The sequence below is a fragment of the Castor canadensis genome, chromosome 7, assembly GCF_047511655.1.
Source record: "Castor canadensis chromosome 7, mCasCan1.hap1v2, whole genome shotgun sequence".
In the NCBI taxonomy this organism is placed as follows: domain Eukaryota; kingdom Metazoa; phylum Chordata; class Mammalia; order Rodentia; family Castoridae; genus Castor; species Castor canadensis.
Window position 1 is genome coordinate 14,913,799 of NC_133392.1, and position 26,119 is coordinate 14,939,917.

The 26,119-nt window shown below is 45.6% G+C and overlaps 1 protein-coding gene across 2 annotated transcripts in view; it reads left to right on the forward strand.

Moving 5' to 3' along the window:
• Positions 1-1,835: 1,835 nt before the first annotated feature.
• Positions 1,836-26,119, forward strand: part of Gfra1 (GDNF family receptor alpha 1) — a 194,500-nt gene continuing 170,216 nt past the window's right edge. For both annotated transcript variants that reach the window (XM_074078231.1, XM_074078232.1), the window contains exons 1-4: positions 1,836-1,986; positions 2,293-2,578; positions 3,409-3,702; positions 4,898-4,981. In XM_074078231.1, the coding sequence (XP_073934332.1) occupies positions 2,539-2,578; positions 3,409-3,702; positions 4,898-4,981 (418 nt within the window). In that variant the 5' untranslated portion in view covers positions 1,836-1,986; positions 2,293-2,538. The remainder of the gene's footprint in view (positions 1,987-2,292; positions 2,579-3,408; positions 3,703-4,897; positions 4,982-26,119) is intronic.

Here is a 26,119-nt window from a genome sequence, read left to right on the forward strand (position 1 = left end):
CGCAGCAAGCATGCTGGCAGCCGCAGCAGCTGAAGGGCGCGCCTGGCTGATGTGTAGTTGAATAGGGAGCTACCCATCCCTCCTCCTCTTCTCCCCGCCCTTACACCCGGGGCCTCAAACTTCAACCAAAGCCTGTGCCCTTTTCAATTAACCCCCTGTATATAAAGGAGCGTTTCTTTTCTGTCCTCCGCGGTGGCCCATTGTCTGATGTGATGGGTTTGCAGATTTGACAGCTGGGCTCATACAGACTTGATTCAAACTCAGTTTTCCTGAGAGATGAACTTGGACCTCAGCAAAGATCTCCAATACAAGCCGTGAGCTGCCAGACGGCCACCCACCACTGAGGACTATACCTTAGACCCGATCTCAGGCCCGGATTTTTAGACCTTGGTACCCGGGGCGTCCTCCTTCCCACCTCGACAAGCAGGAAGCCGAGACTGTGTTGAACAGATAGGGCGTTCAGCAGCAAGACTGTGAAAGAAAGACGGTCTTTGAGATTAGGGTGAAGGACTGTGTATATGTTCAGATTTCTTTTTTAAAAAATTAAATTTACTCTTGAAATAGTCAAGATGGAAGTCGCCTTATAAATTTCCCAAAGCAAATGGGTCTGACTAGACTTAAATGCAGTGGGTTGCGGGTTTTGCTTTTGTCTCATTGTGGAAGCTGGAGGACATAGGTAGAGACTGCGTGTGGTCTGAGTGTATATGGGTGAGCGCGGGCGCAGACGAAGGATTGGCGCTCCGTGGGCTTGGGTCTGACTGTCTTTAACGCGCCAAGTCTTGAGTCACAGCCGCGAGTGACGTGGGGAAAAACTTTGTGTTTAGAAGAAAGATCTGGCTGGACAGGCTGGATTGTACTGAGCTCTTGTGTGTGTGTGTGTGTGTGTGTGTGTGTGTGTGTGTGTGTGTGTGTGTGTATGTGAGAGAGAGAGAGAGAGAGAGAGAGAGAGAGGGAGAGAGAGAGAGAGAGAGAGGCTGCGGCCGGTTGCATAGTGCTGCATGTCCTGCGTGCGCGCGTGCGGGCCCGGAGTCCCACAGGGACCAGCGTGTGCATCTCCTGCGACCGTGCCGGCGAGCTGAGGAGCGGACTGGCAGTGCACAGCCGGGCGTTAGGAGCAGGCCTAAGGTCCTCTGGCCAGGAGAAATCTGACCACGCCATCCTTCCCATGGCTTCCAACAACCACTGACATTCCTAATGGGCATCCAAGCTAGGGGCTCGGCTCCGAAATCATCCTGGCCAACTCGGCCCTCCGAGCTCTAGATTACCGTATCTTTTCTCATAGCGCAGAGAAAGTGAGCCCGGAAAGGCAAGGGGGGGGAACACCCCCCAAAGAATAAAAAATAAATAAATAAATAGTCTTTTCGTCACAGCTGGACACGGTCGATTGAGTCCAGGTTGGTGGCATTTGGAGTTTTCTTGTTCTATTTGGAAAGCCATCTCTGCTCCCAATAACCTGGCTCCAGCTACCCAGTTCAGTCTTGCAGGCGTCCTCCAACTTTGGGGATCCAGGGACGCTAGTGGCGCGGATTTGCACCTGCCAGGGTGTGCGAGTGCTGCCGGCACGATAGCCAGGAGTGGTGTGGTGTGGACGCACCCGAGCCCCGCGCGCTAGGCGAGTGTGTGAGGCGCAGACGCTCGGGAGAGATACGAGGACTGGCGGCGGGTAGGGGCGCAGGAGCCGGGTTTCGGCCCTAGCCGGGACGTCGGTTCCCTCTTGCCCCGCTGCCTTGGAAAAGAGACAAGCCTGGGAGAGGGGAGGGGTAGGTTCGGTGACCCGGACTAGCGATTGGTGGTTTGGTTGCGGAGGGCAGGCTGCGAGAGAGCGAGCTAGCGAGCTATTGAGACGCCGGCGCGGGGAGGTGGCGGCCAACTTCCCGGGAGAAGGGGCTTTTTCCGCGCCGGGACTGGCTAGGGAGCTGCCGCCGCCGCTGGCACCAAGGGCTCTGTCTCCTGGCAGCGGCCGGCTCCTCTCGCAGCCCTCGGAAAGTAACGTTTATTTATCTGCTCGCGTTTAACCTATTGGGTTGCACTGACAGACACCTCCTTGGACTTTGGGAGCCCGCACCTGACCTCTGCAGCCCCCGACCACCCATTCCGGACCTCCTCCCTTCCCCCCGCCCCGGAATATACGCACATGCACCCACGCCCCCGGCGCGCCCAGACTCGGGCGGGGGTGGGTCCTCACCCGGCATTGGAAAGTCCCCCAAGGCGGGAATGGGGGAGGGGAGAGGGCTGGTGGGGGGAGGCTTCAGCACTCTGGGCTCTCATTTCAAAGCGCGCTCTCCCTTCCAGGTTGGGTCGGACTTGAACCCCTAAAAGCGGGACCGCCTCCCGCCCTAGCGCCCGCCCTGAGCTGAGTCGCCGGCGACGGTGGTGGCTGACGGACCAGGAGTTTCCTTTCGCACTGGATGGAGCTGAACTTTGGGAGGCCAGAGGAACGCGACCGTCAGGGGATCGCTGCATGCTGAGCTCCCTCGGCGAGACCCAGCGGCGGCTCGGGATTTTTGGGGGGCGGGGACCATCTGAGCGCCGACAACCATGTTCCTGGCGACCCTATACTTCGCGCTGCCTCTCCTGGGTAAGTCGAGGCCGCCTTTGGCTTTCTTATCCATTGAGTCTTTCTGTGGATCACTTGCGGCAGCATCCCCAAAATTGCTAGGGTGCAGTGGACGTAGGCGGAAGAAGTTTTGTTTTGGGGCAGGGGATCCTGAATCCCTGGACTTGGGAAGTGGTGGCGGCTCGATACTGCCTGCAGCTTTTTGTGCTTGGTTTTCATTTTGCCGTGCTTTGAAATAACCCAGTCTGGCTGGGAATAAAGGGGTCCGTTCTCTGCAGCCCCGGCTCGGATGCCTCTTGCGCCGCCTTAGAACTCACCGAGGTGAGCGGGCAGGTGGAGTGTGGGCGAACACTGGGGCCGGGAGAGCAAACTTTGAAGGGAAAACTTTTTCTCTGAATAACGTCCCGGCGCTCCCCACCGGGCAGACTGCGGGCCACGGTTCGGCCGCATCTCGCCCAGCGTGGGCCGGACGCCCGGTGCGCCACAGCGTTCCTCCTCCACCGCGAGCCTTCGGGCTACAGCCGGGCTGGGGCGTCTGGGGAGGCTGGGCAGCCGCTGGGAACCCGCTGCCCCGGGGCAATGGGGCAGCGCAAGCTCCTGGGCAAACCCCGTCAAGTCCGCAGGTTGAGCCCGCGCCACCTTCCCCAGTGGGCCAGGGAGGAGGGGATGGTGTTAGGAGTTCTAAGGGCGGAAAGTGGATTCCCCCGAGCAAGCGGGTGGTCCTGCTTCCTGCCCTGGGCGCCCCAGAAAGCAGCTCAAGCTTCCCTGGCTCGGGCGCGCGCCCTCCCCCGGGGCTGGGAGAAAGGCTCTCTGTCTGTCCGCACTCAGGCTTGCTCCCTTCCACCCTGCAGATTTGCTCCTGTCAGCCGAGGTGAGCGGTGGGGACCGCCTGGACTGCGTGAAAGCCAGCGATCAGTGCCTGAAGGAGCAGAGCTGCAGTACCAAGTACCGCACGCTGAGGCAGTGCGTGGCGGGCAAGGAGACCAACTTCAGCCTGGCATCGGGCCTCGAGGCTAAGGATGAGTGCCGCAGCGCCATGGAGGCCCTGAAACAGAAGTCACTCTACAACTGCCGATGCAAACGGGGCATGAAGAAGGAGAAGAATTGCCTGCGGATCTATTGGAGCATGTACCAAAGCCTGCAGGGTACGCGCCAACTCTCCCCCACCTCCTGCCCGGGTCCCTTTCCAGAGGCCGGCGGGCCCCGTGGTCCCCTGGCCCCACCGGCTGATCTCATCCTCCACTCACTTCTGCCCAGCTGCGGAATGAGGACCTTTCATTGGCCCCTGGGGACAGTGGCAGCTGGTGTTTGCTGCTGCTGAGCAGTGTTGTTGGGGCTGGTTGTTGGAAAACCCATGAGGGGGTGGGGACAGCCCCGGACCCCGCTGACCTTTCTGAAATCTGGTCTGAGCATCAGAATAGGAACCCATTAAAGGCTAAGAAAGGAACCCGTAGTTTTCTCTGGTTTCAGAGAATGATAATACAAAGACTTGCCTGGCATCTTGAGCGGAGTGTTCCTCCCTCCCACCTACCTATTCTGACATGAAATAAAGAAGGAGAAAAGGTCCAGTATAATCCATTCTTTCTTTACCCCTCTCAAACCTGATCAAAGGCACATGGTGAAAAACCATTTGTCATCTTGGGTTAGCTGAGTCTTGAACCAAATACTGTGGTTCAACCTTGGCTAACACAGAAGGAGCTCTGGGAGAGAAAGAACTTACTTGTCACAACCCACCATTCCAGTGGGAATTTTTTGGTACCTGTATGCCTGTGGTGGCAGGAGTTTGTAAAGCTAACACCAACATCCGGTGCCTTTATTCTCCACTGAGATTTATGCTGAAAATTTGTAATAACAGATTTGACCTGCCAGCTGCCAATTCCTCCAAGAACCTATTAATGAAAACCTGCTTAAGAGATGGACTCTTGAATAGCCAGAGTCTCTCCTTTCCAACCACATGCAGTGTTTTGGGAACAAACAAATGGGGGCCTCTTCTGGGTCACCTTTCTTCCATTGGCTCCTGGAGGCAAGGAAGGTTTCTGACGTCACTGGCTCTTTCCTCTCAGATTTCATTCCTTTGCAAAGAGTGGGAGAGTTTTCTGGCAAGATCAGTCTGGGTTGTGCTCCAATATTTTCATGGCACTCTAGGGAGAACAGGACAACAAAGGCAGAGGAATGAAAAGAAATAACCACAGCCAAATACATGCATTGGAAATCTATGAAAGTTTTAGTATCTTTTTGTTACACAATCATAACACGATTAGAATTCAGATTCAGCAGCAAAACACTGCGTGAAATGTTTCTGTTTTTCGGTTCTGAGCCCAATTTTTCTGTTGTTTCTAGGAAATGATCTGCTTGAAGATTCCCCGTATGAACCTGTTAACAGCAGATTGTCAGATATATTCCGGGTGGTCCCATTCATATCAGGTAAGCGAATTTATATTTCCACTCTGATGCCTTTATCGGCTTGCAGTTTGTTGGCTTGCATTCTCTTTGGCTCTCAAATAGTGCATAAGTAGATAGTTGAATGGCACAGTGTTTCCAGGGAATAGAATAGATAGAAATAGGATGATGATAATGAAGAGGAAGAATGCTTAGCAATAATTGTATGACTTAAAAGTAATTCTAAATGAAATAATGTGGTATGGTGGTTAGGAAGAGGCTGGAGGGAGGTGACTTGCTTGAATTTTTTCACATTAAAATATGATTGGCCAACTCTTGGCAAAGGGAATGCCACTTCTGTCTGTAGGTGGCAATGGTATTCTTGCTCTGCATACCTTACACCATACCTTTCTGAATGGGATCTGTTCCAATGATGCCACTTTCTTTAGAAGATGGAGAAGAAACCCTAAATTGATAAAGAATTTTGGGTGGATTTACTTGTCTGCCTTTCTTTAAAAGAATAAGCTCTACCATTTGTTAATGATTCTCTTTTTTCTATTTTTTTTTTCCTGAGTAACCATGTGCATTTCTAACAGAATGTGCTCCTACTCCAGTGGCTCTTTAAAACATAGTCATGCTTCCTGTGGTTATTTTGTCTTTCTTTGTAGTTCTCCATTTGGTTTGGAAGTGAAGTGAAGTTTTAGAATTAAGTTTTTCATAACATCTGCATTCAGACAGCCCATAAATTATGAGCAAGGCAGTAATTTCTCTTAATGACATACAGATTCCAGACTGATGTTGTCTTTATTTATTTACAGTTAAGACATTTTCTCAAGTCTATAGAGTCACCACAAATTACATGTTTCTCAGTGGTTAAACATGGTGGTTAATGTTGAATTAGAATCTATGAGATGACTGTTTGTTACTGATGAGAGTGTTCTGGTGTTCCAAATGTTTTATATTTTCCTGCAGAAAAGCACAGAATCTAGAGATTATATAAATATTGGTATTGCATGCAAGTGTATTATGCATACACTCATTCATTCCCAAATACCTACTGTGTACCTACTATGTTCAGCTGTTGTGGTTTTGGCAATGACCCAGTTGTCTTCCCTGCCCTTGTGAATCTTAGGGGCAGTCGGCCACTGCCATTTATTAAGTTTTTCTTATATGCTAGGCATTGTGTTAGAAGCTTTGCATCATTTACTTATGTAATCATCACTAAGTGCTTCTTATATGTTATCATTTCCATTTTAGAGATGAGGAGATTGAGGTATAGTGAAATCAGGAAACTAGCCCCAAATCACAAAGCTTCCAAATGGTAGAACCAGAATCTAAAAACCAGATTTGTTTGATTCTAAGCTTGTTAGCATCTACCTCTTGTTACTCACAGTGTGGTCCTCAGACTGGCAGTAACCCCATTGCCTGGGAGTTAGTTAGAAGTTCAAATCTCAGGTTCTGTGCCAAACCTATTGAATCAGAATCTTTGTTTTAACAAGATCCTTGGCTGGGTTCTTCATAGGTACATGAAGCTTGTGACACACTCCTCTACATGATTTTGCTTTTTGATTTAGAAGAAAGGTGTGTGTGATTTTTTGGGGTAAGACATAAGACTGCAAGTCTAGTATTACAAGAATTCATGTTCCTGAATAATGCCCATAATTTCCACTCTAGATTCCTATTCATGTTTTCTGTTCTGTTGGTCCAGCCAGGACAATGGCTCAAGCAGTAGAAAAGAGATGCACACACAAGCATGTGTACCATGTGGGCTCTTGTGAGAGTAGATCTGTAGGAACTAACATAAGGTATGCCTGATGGGGTACTAGAGGTGAACCTGACCTTCCTTATGCTTTTGAGGGGTTGAACTTCTTGCCTGCTGTCTGCCCATGGAGCCATTTTTCCCAGTTCATACCCTTCCCATGGCTGGAAGGGTGTGAATCTCCCCATGAACACTGAGAAGTAAAGAAACAGGTAAGGAAGAAGGCCATTTGGGTTTTAATTTCAGAATTGCTCTGGGCCTTTTAGAGATTCATTTTCCCTCCTGAATCATTTCCCTCCTTCGTATAATGAGGCAATTGGAGTAAATAGTCTCCTGTCCTAACTGTCTGTGATTCTGAAGGAAGGCTGAGGTCACTTCCAAAAGCCCTGTGCTCTTGCATTGTCTTTACAGTCCTTGCATTCATTTTTAAGTGGCATGGTAATTTTTGGGTACCACTGGCTTGTCTAGAGTATTTTTTTTTTAATGAGTATTGAAGATTCTTCTGCTTGGACCCAGTTTCACTTTATTGGAGCCTTCTCTTATCCAGGTCTCTTTTCACAGCAAATATGAGCCTGAATTTTGAGACTTATCTTGACGAGAACCCAGAAGTCATAATGAATTAAGCAGAGCCAGAGGCCTTGTGTAGAGCTGCATTTTATATCTCATGGGCATTGAATTTAGGTTCCAACACTAATGAGCTTTGACCTCTGACAGTGACTGTGTTCCTTAAGTGGATATAGGAAAGCCAAATGGAGCCTTGAGAGATTTTAAGTCATTGAATAATGCATATTAGCCAGTGCGGCCTCTGCAAGATGATATGTGTTGCTTTTCATGGTTTGAATCTAAGTTTCTAGAACATCTCTTCTGTCTTGGAAATCTCTCAGAGGAAGCCTGGACAACAGGGTCTCTGCTTTTTACAGATGTGGTGGCAACCAGAGTTTCCATATTTGGATTTCTCTGCCCAGTGTGAAGAGTATGTTTATCCACACACATTAAGTGTGAGCTGAATTCTCCCACCGAATAAGACATGTTTGACATTCTTGTGTTTCCATTTTCATTGGATTTCTCAAACCTACAGCCATCTTTGCCATTGTTTACCTTAGTAACCAGTTAAAAGGCCATGTCGAAGCATTATCAGTAGCCTGGTGGGGAAGAAGAAGGAAAAAAAAATAAGGTAGACTCTAAAAAATCTTCCATGTTCTCAAGCCTGAACTGCAGAAGGGAAGTCCAGCAACCTAATCAGGCAAGAATTTTGGTGAGCTGTTGGTGGGCTTACTCTTGCAGAAATTTGATAGTGGAAGCTAAGGGACTTGAGAAAGTGTGTTTACTACGGGTTGGTGCCAGTGTGGTTTTCAGGGGTCTGGAACACAAAGTACACAGGGAAAAAGGGAGCCAGTGTGAGAAGATATTGGAGTGGAAGAAGGAATGCTGCAAAGTCTCCTGGGAGCCAGGAGGGCAGAGCTGTGTGGGCGCTTGGAGGCTCAGAGGCTGGAAGCCTTGCTGAAGTGCTTGACATTTCCTTTTTTCTTGGCCACAGCCCTCTGCTCTTTAACCTCTGATCTGCCTCCCCTTTTCTTCTTGAAACAAAAGTTCAAGCAATAGCAAGAAGTAAATAGTGATTTGAAAGGATGATGAACCTGTTGGCATTTTTTTTAAAACTCCAGAGGGGGAGAACAAAGCAGTGAGAAGGTTTGAAAGTTCAGTGGGTTCCAAGAAATGCCCGAGGGTGGAGTATCTGAAGGAGGAGATAAGCCCCTTTTGCACAGCAAGAGAGAAAGAGGCTCCAAGGTTTAAAAATATTGATTGGGAGATTGGATTTTGTAAAGAGTCAAGCAACGCCGGGCCCTTCAGCATAGAACCAGAGTTCACTGCATTGCATGCAAGAGGCAAATTTGAGAGATTGTAGGGAAAGAATTCGAATTAGAGCAGCCTGGGCCAGGCATGGAGGATCTTGGTCTGTGGCTGACCGAGGCAAAAGTGTGAAACCCTATTTTAAAAACAAACTGAGAAATTAAAAGGACAGGGAGGCATAGCTCAAGTGGTAGAGCACTTGCCTAGCAAGTGTGAGGCCCTAAGTTCAATTACCAGTACCAAAAAAAAAAAAAAAAAAAAAAGGAAAAGTCTGAGTTTGAGTTGGTGAACAGTAATGTCCCACCCTCTGGCTCTGTCACCACTTCCCTACCAAGTCCTACCAGTGGCTTAACCTTCTCTGAAGTCTTAGGATCTTGGGATTGATATCCCAGTAATAAGAAATGGTTTGCTCAAGGAACAATGAGTTGTCTTTGAGTCTGAGCTCTTCTTCTGAAAGAATTGTGAGTCATTAGCCATGCTTAGTGGTCCTGATTTAATAATGTACCATCATATTTATGTCACTGTTTTAAAAAAATAAAAATCTTACGAAAAATTTTGTTTGTTGAAGAGCCTTAGGACATCATCTCAGGATGAGCAAGACAAGCTTGGACATACCACCTGTGAAAGGTATGGTGGTCCCCCCCTCCTGCCCTTGGAAACAGCTCTCTTTCTGTTACTCTACTATTTGAGACTCCCATTAACTCCCTGTTACCTACTCTGCCTGTGGTCACTTCTTAGCAGACTGAGGACACCCTGCCTAGCCTAACTAACCTGCCCTCTTTGAAGCCTTCTATCCCCTCCCCCTCAAGCTCCCTGGGCCAAACCATTCTCCAGGTATTTCATGTGAATTCACTTTCCTGGGCCTTTACATGTGGCCTTGCCTATGCTTTGGAAGCTTCTCTTACTTCTTTAAGATCACAGTCGAATTTCATCTCTGAGGGCCTTGTTTGAATTCCCCCATACAGACATTTCCACTCAGGACTCCTTCCAGCTGTCTTATGCTGTCATCTTTATGATAGCTGTTAATCATGGCACACCAAGAGGACTTATTTATGTGCTTGTCTTTCCCATTGGAAAGTCAGGGACAGGCTTGTCATGTTGGGTGTCTGCTTAGCAACAAAATCCTTCTTGGTTCAGAACAGATGTCCCCATCACCTTGGATTGTTGAACATCAGAGAGGTGTTCATAGAGATCCAGTCCAGTCCTCTGCTTTTACAGACTCTAAGCTCAGAGAAGGGAAGGGATTTTGCTAGGGTCACACTGCTTGTGGGTAGCCTCAGGGATCTTTGCCAGGACACTGCTGTATAGGAGGCCAGTTGGCCTTTTTCTGCTGCATCCTCTCTGGACACGCCTCACACATTCTTGGGACCTCAGCTATTCATATAGATGACTCAGAACCTTCCCTTCTACTCCAGTCTCTCCCAAGCACTAAGCTGCTCTTTCCAGCTAAGAGTCCTGGACAGCACCATCTGTCTGTATCTCAGTTACTTTAAAGCATAGTGCATCCAAAACACGTCTTCCCTTTTTCTCCTTACATCCTCTCTTCCTGAGTCTCCTGTCTTTACATATAATAGTATTGTCAGCTGGCTAGTTATCTACCCAATAAACTATGGGGTCATCTCTGTTCCTCTGCCAATCTGACCCTCTCAGCAGGACCATCACCAGGTCCTCCAGGTCCGTCACCTGCTCTATTTTGAATTGTTCCCCTCTCCATTCCCTGGATGCATACATCTGTATTCTTACTTGAGCTTTGCATTGGCCTTCATGCTCACTTTCCTCATGTCTAGTTTCTCCCAGGTCACCTAGCCTCTTTATTGCCAGGTCTTATCTTGGTACTTGGGTGACTTACTGGAGTCACCTGACTTTAGTCTTCCTTTATAGACTTTTACGTATTGAACTCTGTCTGGCCCCAGCAACTCTGTGTCATAGACAGGGAAGGTTGACCAGCTGCTATTCCACCAGTGCTCTGGAAGCTTCATATTGCAACCCTTTGTACACACTGGTGTTAAAAAGGACACAGGCTTGTACTTCCACCAACCTGGTGACTCCTAGTTATGTCACTCCCTTTGTCTAGGTAGGTTACTGGAGCCCACTGTGCCTCCTTGGATATAAAATGGGGTGACGACAATGCCTACTTTACAGGTTTATGTGGAGTAATGATGCTTTATGTAAAATTTCTAACATAGTGCTTGAAATGTTTGGTCCTTGATAAACCTGGGTCATTTTTCTTGCTGTGATAAGGCCATGTTGTTATCTTGCTCCTGACTCCAACAATGGGGCTCTTTTCAGCAGAGTTTGTCCCTGGTCATGGATTGAAGAGGTTAACAATCAGAACCTTCAGAATGACTGCTTGTAAACTATCTTGAGCCAGAAATGAAAAATCTGCCCTATATCTTAAAGGCCCTGAAGAAAGTCCTGTCTCTTAATAACTTAGCTTGGAGTTTAAGTATCCTTTAGGGAAGGGTTTCCCAGTTCCACCTCTGAGTCCCTCCTGCTCCTTTGGGCCCCCTGTCCTTAGGCTCTTTGGTGGGAAATGATCATCTGGGGCAGGGGTTCTTCCTGTGCTTAAGGATTCAGCCTTCCTTTCTCAGCTTCAGTGATTCCCATTCCTCCAGCCTCACCCCATAAATCTTCTTCCCAATGCCCCTTAAGGCAGAAGAATTATTGCTCCCTGCAAAGGGCAAGCCTTAAACCTGGGAGAGGCTTCCGCCTCCAAAGGCTATGCTAAGTACACTCACATTTCACTTTCACAGACCACTACTTTTAGGTTTTATTTCTTTCCCTCTCCTGCCCCTCAGCAACCCATTTTTATTGTACAACAATATGAAACTATAAACTGGCAAAAAAAAAAAAAAGGAAAGAGAAGATAACTACTATAAGTAAATAATGTTGATAGAAGCCTTTTTAGATTTTTCCTATATATGTGATTATGTAAGTAGGTGGGCACACACACATTTTGTTTTACAAAAATATGCTCCTAATCTATGTGTATCACTCATTACCTGCCTGGTGACCCAAAGAACTGTGTCTTTCTGTGTCACTGACCACTTCCTGAAGGTGACATTGTAGCATTTAGATTAAATGTCTACCTCAAAACATTTCATGAATAGAGGAGTAGGATATTCTGGTTTTTAAGTCCTATGACAGAGGCCTAACTGTGCTAGTGAAGGCTATGAAGATGGAGACAGTCAAATACTTTGCATAGAGTTACTGCAAGTTCTGTTACCAGGAAAGGGGAGATAAAACATCAGTGAGTGACAGGTAATTGCATGAACTGAAGATTGTTATTAGGTGCAAAATTATTTATAGCCAATATGTCTGTCCTCACTCCTTCTCCTTAGTCCTCTGAAGTATTTCTTTGCTATCTCTTAATTTTTCTGCTGTAGAAGTTTGTTGTTTCTAAAGGATGCCTTGTTTTGTTTTGTTTTGTTTTTGTTTTGTTTTTTGGAGGGGAGCATAATCCCAAATTATCAGAAAATGTTATCAAATTGGGCTTCTTTGGTCCAAAGAGTACTGGTCCAGGAGTCAGGAGTCCTGTGTTCTGTTTCTAGCTTAATCCCTAACTGGCTGGGTGATCTTGGGTGAGTATTTGACCTTCCTGAGAGTCCTGAAGGCAGTGGATAAGGATGATCTCTAACACATTCTCCCTTCTTTCTTGAGTGGTTTGTAGTTTGTATTATGCTGGGTCTTACTGTTTTTCTTTCTGGCATTTTCTTTATACCTCAGATACAGTTGATTATGGCATATGTATCTTTCCTATTAATGTTTATAAATCATGATTTGTTCAATGTACAGCTTACTTTGAACTCAAATGTATATAAGACACTTACTGAATATATGGAGAAATATAAAGTTTAAAAAAAATCAGTAAATGGAGAAAATAAGGAAAGAGGAAATGAAGCCAGGAGTGAGTTCGGTAGGCAAAAATGCATGCCATAGATTATATTTAAGCATATTAAATTATCAGAAGTGCTGTTTGTTTTATAGGGATAAATAAAATCACCAGATTGCAGGTGCTGTAGAACTTTGTAGGTCATTCTAGCCCAAGCTCCTATCATACTGATAAGAAAACTGAGCATTCCGTAAATTTCTAGAACAGTGGAGCATAAATTGTCTAGGACAGTGATGACAAGTGAAATTAAGTATGTGTTTGTTTTTAAACTGGTACTTGAAACTCTCAGTATCCTGGCTTTTTCCCCACCTCTTTTCAGTTGCCCTTGACCTGTTCGGATCTGTGTCCCTTTCTGGACACAACACTGTATGTCTTACAGTCAGGGCAAGAGCTACAGCCAGGGACCTCAGTTAAGAGATGGCTGTCCATTGTTTCAGAACAAGGACTAATTAATAGGTCTCTAGCAGCAGGATTCACTGGCTGGAACGTTAATTTTCATCTTTTGTCCTGCTTCAGAATTGTCTGCAAGGACAAATGAAAAATTATTTGTTGCTTTCAGTCCTCACGGCCCCTAGATTAAAAAAAAAAGTTAATCTTTCATCTGGAATGTTTTTGTTAAAGAAGCTAACCACTTCCTGTAATTTAGAGACTCCACTAGCTGGGTCAGTGATGAAAACGAATGGGTAATTTGCATAAGGGGCTAATTTATTATGTCCTGTGGGTATTTCTTTCATCTCTTTTTCCATTCTAATTAATGTTCTGAGAGGGTCTATCACCATATCAGAAAGTAGGGGTGAAAGCAGCCATTGTTAACCTTTTCTATGATGATATCTTATCTTCTGTGATCTTTTAACCATTTTCACTTCCTTCCCAGGATTTGTAGGTACAGCGCTGCAGAGTATTTGGAGAAATTTTAGCGGTGTGCTCATTCATGCTCTTTCTTCAAACAGCAGGCTGTAAAACTCAGAATGACTCAGGATAGCTTTCCAAGCAAAGGGCAGTTTGTAAATCATACAGAAGGATGTGGCCTGGTGGCAGAATTATGTCTAAATAGGAGCCTTCTAAACATCTATGGAAACTTGTGCACCTGCCACGCGCGTGCACACACACACACACACAGACTCATTTGTATCTAAAACGTGCCTGCTCGTGGGGGCATGAATTTATAGCATCTGTAGGTGAGGATGTCTGTGTTGTCAAGTGTATTGCCTCAGTAAGACCTTCCTTAACATGTGTTCAGCTGGTCCTGACACAGCAAAGGCAGCTGTGTGTGAGAGAGTGTGACACAGCTGAGGAAAGAAAGAGAACAAGCAATTTCTTCGAAAATCAATTGCAATTTACTCCTACTAAATTGGCTGAAGGTCCGCCCCGTCCATGCATTAGCATATGACAAACTTTTAGTCATTTGGTCAACCAAATGACTATTTTTGGCCAAACCACAGTTCTCTCTGGGACTCTGGGAACAGTGTATTCTCCACACCTGCAATCTCTTTAACAGGGAGGTGAGTGAGGGGAGAGGGTAGCCCCTGCTGTGTGCCCTTCCTAGGAATCATTTCCTTTTGGTTTCCTCCCTCCCTGCCTTAAAAGTAGGGATTGTGCCCTCTGATTTTTGAGGCAGAAACCTGAACTCAGAGAGGTCGAACAACTTTTTTGGGGCCAAATAGCCAGTACCTGGAATTGCTCAGATTCACATTTTGTTCTGGTGACTCCAAAGACAGTGCTCTTTCTACAGTTCTGTATGACATTTTGAGCACAGACTCGAATCCTTTATTCAGAAGGAGCTGTTTTGTCTCTTTCCCTCTTTAATTCCCAGCTTCTCCTTCTCAGCCTGAAGATACTGTTTGACAAGGGGCCTTTAAAGTTGAAATATAAGCCAAATACTTATTATTTTAATATTTAGCTCTACATTCTGATGGGCTCTTAATTGACAACCGAAATCCAGAACACGCATGCTATTAAAACCATTCCTGCGGAACTGCAGAAATATTAACCAAAGAAGCAATTTCTGGATTCTATCTTTTTTCATTTCAGTGTGAGGCGGAAGGCTTCTAAAGTAGAGCAGAATGCCTAGGGCCATTTTTTGTCATGTTGTCATATAATGGCATTACACAGTGGTAAAGAAAGGAATACATAGTTGAGTACCACTTTAAGGTGACCTAATATGCTATTCATTTGTCTTCTGCCACGCTGGTACTTCTTTCCTCTCTACCCCTGTGACTCGCCTAAGAAGCACCATGCCAGCTGTGATTTCTGTTGTTCTTTGCACATTATCATTTTGCGTACACTTAATAATGTATGAAAATAAGTATTGATTGTACTCTTTGTAGGAATAGGCCAGCAGGTTTCTAAAGGCCATGTTTATGAAATGTTTCACTGATCCTTGTTCCTATGAGTTTCAAGTAAACTCTCACGAAACAGGTACCAGGAGATCTCTAAACTCTGGGGAGTTCTCAGTAGAACCACTTTTTTTTTTTTTCCTGAGCTTGGGATAGCAAGTGGCGTTTAATTGGGAAAAGGAGTGACCAAGCGGAAACTCTGAACATACTCTCACTTGGAAATGAGTTCCCTCCCCATGACAATTTAAAGGAAGTGAAAATAATCACAACGGCTGTGAGAAGCATGGCACCAGGTGCTCTACATGTTGTTATATGTTTAATCCTTGGTTAGTAGCAGATATCCTTAACCCTACATAGTGGGTAATCAGACTGAGGCCCAAGTAAGAAACCCATCTGAGGACACACGCCTCAGGAGTGGTTGAACCTGCATCATTACCCAGGCAGTCTGGCTCTATGGTTTATGTATGGCAGTGAAGATATTCCAGGAAAGTCAAGTGTATGAATGGCATCAGGATTGTTACACATTTATTTTGGCTGAGTGATACGTGTGTATACAAAAGCTGTTATTTAGGTAATGTATATGATATATATGTTACCTATAATATGCAGTGTGTGTTGCACAGATATCATATATGTAACATACAATATATGTGATGTTATAGATGTTTTATATAATACATATGTTTATTTCAGAAGGAAGAGAAGAATTGGTCAATTTCTGTGATCTCAGTTTTCATTTTGTCAGTGTGACAGAATTGCATTCCTGCTAAATACATTCATGAGATATTTATTGAGAACTTATCTGAGCATAGTGGGATGCCTCAATGAGTCATTGCCTTCTAAGAATTCTCTTAGGGATAGAAATAAACAAAATAACTTATGATGAAGAGTAAAACTCCATACATATATGGCCTTAAAGAGGGATTAACTGACTAGATGGAGTTAAGAGTCAGAGAAGGCTTGCTGAAGAAGACTTCAGAGCAAGGTTTTGTGAAATGGATAGGAGTTTTAAGTAGAGAGAGCTGCGGAAGACATTCCATACAGAACCAACAGCATAGGCAAAAGCACAGTGTATGGGGTGCTAGTAATAGGGCATTTGCTGTGGCAGGAGCACCAGGTGTGAGGAGGGCTGGGAGAAGAGTTGGTCTTAGAAAATCATGGAAGGGAGGTAGCTAATGTACCTACTTCAGCAGTGCTGGGGATTTTAGATTGAATCTTAAAATTGTTGTATTTATAGCTCAACATGTAGACTGGCTGAAATTCCACAATTTATATAGTTTTATGTCATAGAAGCACCCAGAGGAATCTAGAAGCTTCTAGACTAAAGAAGAGCATAAATCCTGCTGTGGGTGATGGGGGAAGCAAACAATGAAGTCAGGCGCACCAGGTTACTTCCTGCTTGTGTGGGTCAAGTTTGTGCTCCTGCTCCCAGACTTACCTGCTCATGGGGAGTAAAGATGCATAAGTCCCCAGAATATGAAAGTCAAGAGCCCACAGTCCACTTGTTAGGTGCCAAGGGCAGGCAGAGGAACAGAGCTACAAGGCAACCTGGCCTCCTTGGGCAGTTGTTGGAAGGGAGGACGAGGATGCATGTCAACCCGATGGATGCCAACAGGGATGAAGGCAGGATGTCTGGAGCCAAGCTCCAGATTGAAGGACTTCAGTGACATGCTAGCAGGCACTTTGGCTGTGGAGAAGAAGGGAGGTCTCTGACAATTGTTCAGTGGGATCCTAGAGACATTGTGTGATGTACTGGTGAAAAGTGACCTCCCCTGGTGGGCCCTAGAAAGGTGGATAGTCTGGACTGAAAGGAAAGTGAAGAAGCTGAAAAGAGAGACACACCGAGAAAGAATCTGTGACTTTCACAAGCAGCAGGTCTTTATTAGAGAGAGGAGACCTGAGAGGGCCCCTCGACCATCAGAGTAACACTCTGAGAGGGGCGAGAGCATGACTATCTTACAGGCTGGGGAGTTTAAACATCCTGTGGTGGGAAGAGGGAGTTTGGAGGGGGATGGGCATTAGGTAAGAAGGTAAGATGGTTGGGAAGGAGGATGGGGGGGAGGTGCTGGACATCAGCGGGAAGGTCATTGGGGTTGGGCAGCTGTGCTTGTTATTTTTCTCTGGCTGTCTTATTGGAGGTAGCCATGTCTGCATTGTTTCAGTGTTTCTCAGCATTTTGGCATAGACCGCTGAGAGCAATGGCTCCTACCTGCCTTTCTGTGGTACCCCAACTCCAGCTCCAAGTCTTCCCCTTGTCCTGGGTTCAGAGTGGGCTTCTGCTTTCCCACTGGGGGACAAGGTATGGGCTTTGGCTACCTAAGCCAGCCTGGCCTCCTGCCTGGGAGGAATGGCACTGCCCAGCCTCTCTGTGGACCTCTGGCACCCTGATGGATGGCGCCTGTTTGGAGGCCTCCCTGTCTGGGCTTGATTTTTCATTTATTTTCTACTTACTGTTTTCTTCCTCTGGCTCCTCGGTCCTCTGTCTCACTTGGCTGTTTTCTGTGCCAAATTCTCAACTTGATTCAGAACATTTCACAAGAGTGCCTGAATAAAAACTCCAAGGTTCTCAGTGCAGGGGTTGTTCTAATTAAAAGTGATGCCCACTGACCCCAGGGCACACCTGGTGAGGGCAAATGAGGAGGCAGGGCTACGGATATTGGAGCCAGTCATCTGCAGCACACAAGGCTGGTTCCTTTCCTAAACTTTCTCTGTCCCCTTCCTTGAGCTCACTGTATGCGGACATTACTTCAATGACTTCCTGGGGCTGGGGTGAGGTGCCTAGCACTGCCATTTTCAGCTTCTGTTGCTCCCTGGGAAGAAGGCGTTCAGAATTGGCCAGGGATTCCCCACAGGGACATCCACCAGGCTGACCATCTGCAGCCCTTCCAGAGATTGGGGTGGGAATGGGAAGGGGCAGGAAAAGAGGTCCTGATGAACCTAGGAAATTATGCAATGCACAATTGCATAGTGGTGAAGAACAAAAGTCTTGGAGTTAAGCACACCAGGTTTAAATTCCACATTCCAGCACTCACTAGCTGTGGGAACATGGGTAAACAGTTACTTACAGCCTTCTGGATCTTCTATCTGTAAGTGGGATAATAACAGGTCCAGTTTGTAGAGTTGTTGGTGGTTGCAGTTAAAGTCTATGTAGCATGTTTTAGCACTGCTAAACTGCCCAGGAAATGGGAAGTCATCCACTGCCAGTATGTTCCTTTGATACACATTCTAACTCCCTTCCATCTTCTTCAGTTTATTTGCATGAAATGGGAATGGTAGAGTGAATGGATTTAGATGTCTTCTGCTCTGAAAAAAAAATTTTAAAGAAGAAACCCCAGCAGCTATACCTAAAATGACAATTCACTCCCAAACATGGACTATCTGCTCTCAAAATAGCAGCAGTCCACCTTCTTCCAGAATTTGCTGTGTGTCACATACTGTGTTAGTTTGCTGAGGAGATGGTGATGAGCCAGAAAGGAAGCACAGAGCAGGGTACAGTGCCATGAGATGGAGGGATGGAGGAGAAAGAAAGAAAACCAGGATGTGGGAAAGGAAGTTGTGGAAGGAGGTGTCAGGAGGAGAGGATTTTAGGTGAGCCAGGGCTTATTAGTGGAAGAGGAAACGGAGTTCATGGAGCATAGAAAACCAATATTAGATATGTGAGCCCTGTGTCAAGGATATGAGTATGGTGAAAACCTAGTGCTTTTTCCCTGATTATTCTCAAGAATGTTTAAAAAATGTAATGTTTGCAAACAAAGTAGAAACAGTCGAAGCATTGTTTTCTATTAGCAGTATAAGGCTCACTAGCTCTGAGTATTTTTTCATTCTTGCCTTCCAAATTGTAATTTTAAAAGATGAGGCATTTCATATTCAAGAGTTTCCTTTGTCTGAAATAAATTATTCATTTCTACCCAGTTGCAGAAACAATGAACATAATACTTAATGCATCACAATTAAGCGGGTGTAGCTTCATAGAAAATTACGTCCTGTACATTTTGGTGGCAAGCAGAGCAGTGCATCCTATATCTTGTCGACAGTTGTTCCTTAGCAGCAAAACGTAGAGTCAAAGACCCAGAATATGTTTTCTTTCTCCCATGGTGGAAGAGGGGTAACTTTAGCCCCAGCAGCCTTGTTTTTGACATTCCACAGCTGTTGGAGGCTATGTCACTCTGCAGAGAAAGTGAGCTTACTGACACTTTATCTGCATGGGGTCGGGTGAAGGTCAGAATTCTTGAGCACAACCCATTTATCTTGGTCCCCTTTGTCTGCAATGGAGATCCCTCTAGAGTCCTTTTTCCAGAAGGGTACTCCCTGGATATGGCTTCTTTTGGGGTTTGGTAGCAGCTACTCCCTGAATTCTGTTTAACTAAGTGGAGACAAATGCTAAGGGTCTGTTTCTGGAATCCCCCTCCTGTGACAAGGTTCCCCATTAGGAAAGTAGGCATTGCCAACGAGGATCCAGATTTCTATGGAAATCTTCTGGAGGCTCAAAGGTTGAGCTGTAGTGCTTCCCCAGAACATTTTTGGGATGCCTCCCACTCAAGTCCAAGCCCTGAGGTTAGAGACAAATCTGGCTGTGGTTGTCAAAGAGCAGCCGCAAAGATTTAATTGGGAAATGTCTACCGGGTGTCCATAAATAGGATGGAAGATGCCTTCTAAGCTGCTCCATTGAGTCCTCACAAAAACCCTGAGTGTTGGCGTGAAGAGGGGGGCACTTGTCACACTTTGCCAAAGAGGAAACCTAAACTCGGAGAAGGTAAGTGACCTGTTTAACACTACACTGCCTGCATGCCATTCTTCTTGCTGCCTTTTTGATCGTTTGGTCAAGAACAAAAGATGGATTTTCAGCAACCTCTGAGAGCACCATTTTGTATTTGAATAGAAAATTTCAGAATGGCTTAGGAAGGGAGCCCTTAGATGCACCCCTGTTCTTGATCTTAATTTAGTGACTAGTACCTGCCTTGGCTAACTGGCCTATCTTGAGAGCTCTCCAAGGACCTCAGAGCTTTTGGGGTTTTGGTGTCTATGACCTTCACCTCTAGTTCCTATGGAGTCCCTTGCTTCAACCAGTGTTTCCTACGTGTGGTTCAGAGGATACCAAGGAACCAGTGGGTATGTTCTGTCAAATCTCTGAACTCTCAAATTTGAAGGTCTCTCATTGGCAAACATGTCCATCTAGCTGCCTGCAGATAGACCCACCAAGATATCAGACCATAATGCAAACATGTCCATATAGAACTCGCCTTCTCTTTTAAGACTGTGCCATAAAGAAGTGACATGTTAGACTCTTGGGGAGCAGTGCTGTCATGGAAAGAATGTGAACTGGGATCCACACCTGGGTTTGCATTCTAATGTCATTATTTCATAATGTCACTAAGTCTCAATTTTGTGATTTGTAGAATATGGCTAGTGTTTACTGTGTGGAGTCCTTGTAAGGGTTGGATATGTATTGAAGTGCATCTCACCATGCAGAAAGGCCTTGCAATGATAGAAGTGCTTAATAAAAAACAAGAACTTCCTCATCACCTTCAAGATGCTTCACTGCACACAGTGGGGATGGCAGCTTGCTTGCCTGGCCTTACAGCTTGCCAGGGTAGATGCTGTGAGGGTGCATCTCAGACTTCCTGGCTCCTTTCAGAAGGCCTCCCTGCACTCGTACTTGCCTGAGATGCAGTACAACGATGGCCTGGTTTGCCTGTGAAATGAAGTGGCCCCACCATGCAGTAGGCACTGGTCACGAGTTTCAGTTGTTACAATCTGCAGTCCTGCCCTATAGCTCCTACTGACCTTCCCCAAACTTCCTGGCAGCCAAGGAGAGCTAACCTGGTTGCATCCTGAGTCTTGATCTGCTCCTCTACCTCCACCTTCATTAAGAGAAGTGAGTTGAGGCAAATAGAAATAGTCTTTCAGAAATGGCTGTTATGGAAGCCTGGCCTGCTGCTCAAATTGTCAGAGAGCCTCGGAGAATGAGGGAAGGTGAGGAATTGTGGGTTCACAGGAAAGTGAGTAGCCTGAACTGAGGATAGAATTTTCTTATTAAGAGCAGAGAACCAAATAGCTTCTGAGATAAGCACTGATGTAGGCCTTAAATGGCCGACATATAAAATACTCACAAAATTAAATGTTCAGAACACCCTAAAATAAAAAAATTTGTATAGGGTTATATAATTGTAAAATAAACAAAAAAGAAAGAAAGAAGCAGAAAGAAAAGAAAGAAAGAAAAGGCCTACCATGTTGTCCATGCCCTCTGAGGAAGGAACCGTCACAATATGGAGGTGCTGACGAAGCCCTGACCATGCCTCATTTCTGGGTTTTTTTCTTTAGCACACAATAATTATACAAGGATTTCATTGTGATATTTCCATATTGGCATATAATGTATTTTGATTACTTCTATTACTCTTTCTTGTCTCTCCTCTTCCTTCCTCTCCCACCTCCCCTCCCTTTTTTTTTTTTACAATTTTTAATGGGTTTCATTATGACATTTTCATATGTGCATGCAATTACTTCCATCCTATCCCCGCCCCCCATTCTGCTGGTTTCTCTTTTATTTATTTATTTAATTAATTTTTGGAGGGCAGTAATGGGGCTTGACAAGGCCAGCACTTGTTAAGCAGGTGCTTTACCATTGAAGCCACCCTCCTGGTCCTTGAGCCTTGATCCTTCCAATCTCTGCCTCCCTAGTAGCTGGCATTACAAGAGTGTACCACCACACCCATCTCTGGTTCTCCTTTAATGCTCATGTTCTTTTATTTAAAAAAAAATCTAAATTCTGCATATGAGAGAAAACATGCAATATTTGTCTTTCTGAGTTTGGCTTATTTTGTTTAACATGATAGTCTCCTGTTCCAGTTTTCCTGCAAATGACATAAGTTCATTCTTTATGGCTGAATGATACTCCATTGTCTACATATACTATCGTTTCATTATCCTTTCATCTGTTGATTGGCACCTATTCATTCAGCTTCATTTCTTCATCTCTATCCCCTTCTCAGACTTGTACCTTTCCCAAAGCCAAGGGACTTTGGTGTTTTTGTTCTCTAAGCCACCACCTCACCTGCCACTCTTTGCAAGTCCTTATGTGTGGAGGCCCCATGTAGTGGTGTTTGCAGATTTGGCCTCTAGAGACTTCCAGGCATAAATGAGCTCTGTTGACTGAAGTGTTTAAACTCCTAGAAGGCTAGTATTGGACTTGAGACATTCTGTGTGTGTGATTTCTGAGTTAAAGTCATTGAAAGTCTTATTAAATCAGTTACGTTCTTAGCTGGAATCTTCTGTTCTTTTCTGGCAAAGTAGAGCATTCAGGCCATTTCAGAGGTTCAAACCTAACAATGTGGCAAGTGTTATGCAGTCATTGTCCCATGGGGGAGGTGTGTGATATTCTGATGCTTCCCCTCCCCACCATCGTATGCTGTATGCTTGAAAATTATTGTGCTAAGCTAGATGATTTCCCTGGGAAATGTTCTGGGTTCTGACCTGCCATGTGCAATTTGGTGCTTTGTTAAGGATCTTTGGATACTTCTTTCTTCAGTTCTTCAGCAGATATTCACCAAGCCAGTGTTTTTGTGAGCTGGACATTGTGCTGGGTCCTGAGGTCATTGCTGTGAACAAGACAGATGAGGTTGCTGAATCTGTGAAGCTTATGGTCTGGTAGGGGAGACTACAGAATTATTAAAACAGGTGCCCTAAAGAAGAAACAGACCAGCATAATAGTGAGGAAAGGGGAGAGAAAGTCTAAAAAGGCCTCTCTGAGGAGATGCCTTTGAACTGATACATAAATGACAAAGAACTGGCCATTCAGAGCACCAGGCAAAGAGCCTATTGGCAGAGCTCACAGGCCCCAAGGTGAAACAGGCCAGCTTGGTTGGCAAGTGCTAGTGATGATCTCCTGCTACCCTGGGCAGAGGAGCAGAGTTGGGGTCAGATGACCACCAGGACTCAGGAGGGAGCCATGGCCACAGGTCATGGGGGCACAAGGAGGCTTCGGGGCTACCAAACCTGGTTTGAGGGGAGGAGACTCATGTCCCTTGACTGAGAAGGCATTCATGGCTGCATTTCACCACTCTTGGTTCTAAGATAGGAGCAAAGCAGCTGTCTGAATTGGAGACTTTGAGTGTGACTCAGAGTGACCCACTTTGCCCTGCTGTACTCCAGGTATATGCTTTGAAAATGTCGCTCTTAAATGATCGTTCTCTTTTAGTGCTAGGTTCATGTTTTCTATGGGTTTCTTTCTCTCTCTCTCTCTCTCTTTTAAAAGATAACTCAAAGGAAGATAATGATGGGTTATTGATGTTGAGTGAGTCTTTTGTGATCACTAAGCCCAAGCTCCATCTTGATGGATGGAACATGAAATGATAGTTGCAGGAAACCAGTTTGTCCTAGAGCTGGGTCCCAACACACTTTCCTCTCTCCTGGGCTGAACATGTAGATAAGTCCAAGCAGCTTGGCCTAAGAATGGCAACACCCAAGAGATGAAGATTCTGTCTGAATATAGCCATCTGTATTCTCAGAAGAATTCTTAAATTATATTCACTTTCTGGCTTTATCCTGCCTCTCTCTCCTCCTGCCTTTTTTACTCCTGTCAAATACATCAAGCTCATTCTGTCTTGGAGCCCGTGCTCTTATTTTTCTCTCTACCTGGAAGATTCTTCTCCATGATACCTAGCATTTTCTGACAGAGTTCTTCCATAATCACCTATCTAAATATATCTTTCCTCCTTTGCTATTTACTATATGTCCCTGTTTCATGACCTCCATAGAACCAACCCCATCTAAAACTATTTTGTTGATTTACTTGTTTGTCTTTCTTTCTCCAGAATGTTAAGTTGCATCAAAGCAAGGATTGTGTCTAGCTTGTTTGCTTCTCTGCCCCTAATCTGATACAGTCACAAAGTAGGCACTGTTACTAGGTAGATATTTATTGAATGAATGAATGAATGAACAAATACACAGTGAGTGGGAGCCAGGTAGGTGCAAACAGATTGCTAAGTACCTATTTGGTACCCAGCACCTCGGAGAACTAGGACAAGTATGTACCAGTTATGCTATTAGGAAGCATACAGTCAGGCAGAAAATAATGTTTGTTAGGAGTGCTTCTTTTATAAATGACAGTAAACCTCACAGAAACTTGGATGATAAAGAACTTGCTGGGTTTTTAAAAAAATTGATGAATTAATTAAATTTTGAGATGGGTCCTTGTTGTGTTTCCCAGACGGGCTTCGAACTCCTAGGCTCAGGTTCCTCTTGCCTCAACCTCTCAAGTAACTGGAACTATAGGCACATGCCACCATAGCTTGCTGAGAACTTGTTAGTTTTTATAATTTATAAGTAGCCCTGAGGTAGGGCAGCTTTCTGGCAAATATGTCACCAAGAACATGCTCCCTTGACCTCCAGCTCTTTTGTGTTTGAGGTGTCCTCAGGTTAACAGAGTGACATCTCCTAACAGTTTCATGCATTTACCTATTGGTCACAAATAGTCCTAAGCACTCCCAGGCCTCATAGCCTGAAGCTATTTGGTGATAGAATGGTGACCAAAGTCAAATTCAGCACCTGCCTCTGGAGCTTACAGCCTTGCAGGGAGAGGAACACAATGCAGAGAGAATCCCCTGAACGTGCCTGATCTTGTCTGATGTCTGATCTTGGAAGCTAAGCAGGGTTGGGCCTGGTGAATACTTGGGTAGGAGAGAGAATTCCAGGTACAAAGAGTGCTCTCAGAGAGAGGCAGGTGCTTCTGAGAGACTTGTAACAGGGATCACACTTGCCTGGGGTGGGAAGAATGTTCCAGGATGAGAAGCGCAAGAGCTCGTGGTGGGAGGGACGAGTGGGGCCCATGGCTGCCTACAGCAGGCCTGAAGATGCAGCCTGGAGCCTAAACCTTGGATTGCACCAAGGCAGAGCTGTGTGGCTTGCATGGTATCCTTGGCCCTTTGTCGTCATTGTCACATTAGAATGACCAACTACATCCATGTGGGGAAAGCACAAAGGATGCAATACTAAGGACTTAATTCATTTGCTTTTCAGAGAATCCCACTGTTTCAGACTGGGCCCATTCACCCTTCAGCCTCAGTTTCCTCAACTGAGGTCATTTTCATATCTGCCCAGGGACCTTATAGACATGTAGGCCATCTTGCAGGAGGTGAAGCTGGGCGAAATGCTTGGCACATACCACAATTGAAAAGCAAGTCACTTCCAGTTGTTTTGGTTTCCTTCAGCTGTGGGAAGGGAATGGATCCAGGACCACTGGAACTTGAGTCCTAAGGCTTTAGAACCAGAAGGAGCCCGAGGGAGCTTTTGGTTAAACTGCAGAACTGGCAGGTTGTAGAGCTGTCTACTTGCGGGAGGGTTGTGGTCAGGTTGAGGTTGGCCGCCTCTCCACCCCAGAGCATTTCCTTTGTGCACCCTTAGACTCCAGGGAAAGAAACAGTTGCTCCTGTTGCCACCTGATTGGGGCAAATCTGCATGTCACAGGCAAAGCTCAGGTCTACAGGTGGTAGGTGACTTGTCCAGCCTCATAGCAAGGGGAAGGCAAAGCCTGAGGAGCCTCCTTCTCTCCAGCTGTGGGGAGCTTCACTGCTACCCCTTCCCCCTCTCCCATCAAGCCACATTCTGGAAGAGGTGCGAGACTACAGGCTGCCAGGATTCAGCTTGTGGAACACACACTGGCTTCCCCATTGCCTGAGAATTAGGGCCACATGTCGAGTATAAAAAACATTGTTAAAAAGGAAGTGCTATAGGGATAGTAGAAGTCTCTGTAACGTGTCACTGAATAATTAATTACTTTTACAGATATTTTCTGAGTGCCTTCTTTGGGCCAGGTATGTTGGGGATACAGTGAGGAACAAGCCAGAAAAAGTTCTTGCCCTCACAGAGCCCACATTCTGTCTAAGGGAAGACAGATAATAAACAAACATATAATGAGAACAGAGAGAGGAGGGTAAGGACACAGAGTGATGGGGGACCGGTACTGTTTTAGGTGAGAGACCATGTTAATGAGGGTCACAAGCCTTGTGAGGTCTGATAAAGAGTCTTTGAGATTGAGGAACGTGCCCAGGCTCAGAAGTGAAAAGGAAGCTGGGCACTGGTGGCTCACGCCTGTAATCTTAGCTACTCAAGATGTAGAGACCAAGAGGATTGCAGTTCGACGCCAGCCTGTCTTAAAAGAAAAGACTGGACACGGTGACACATATCTGTCACCCCAACTACTATGGGAAGCATAATTAGTAGGATCGTAGTCCAGGCTGGCCTAGCAAAAAGCAAGACCCTATTTCCATAAAAACCAGAGCAGAAAGGGTTGCTGGTGTGGCTCAAGTGGTAGAGCACCAGTCTAATAAGCATGAAGCCCCTGAGTT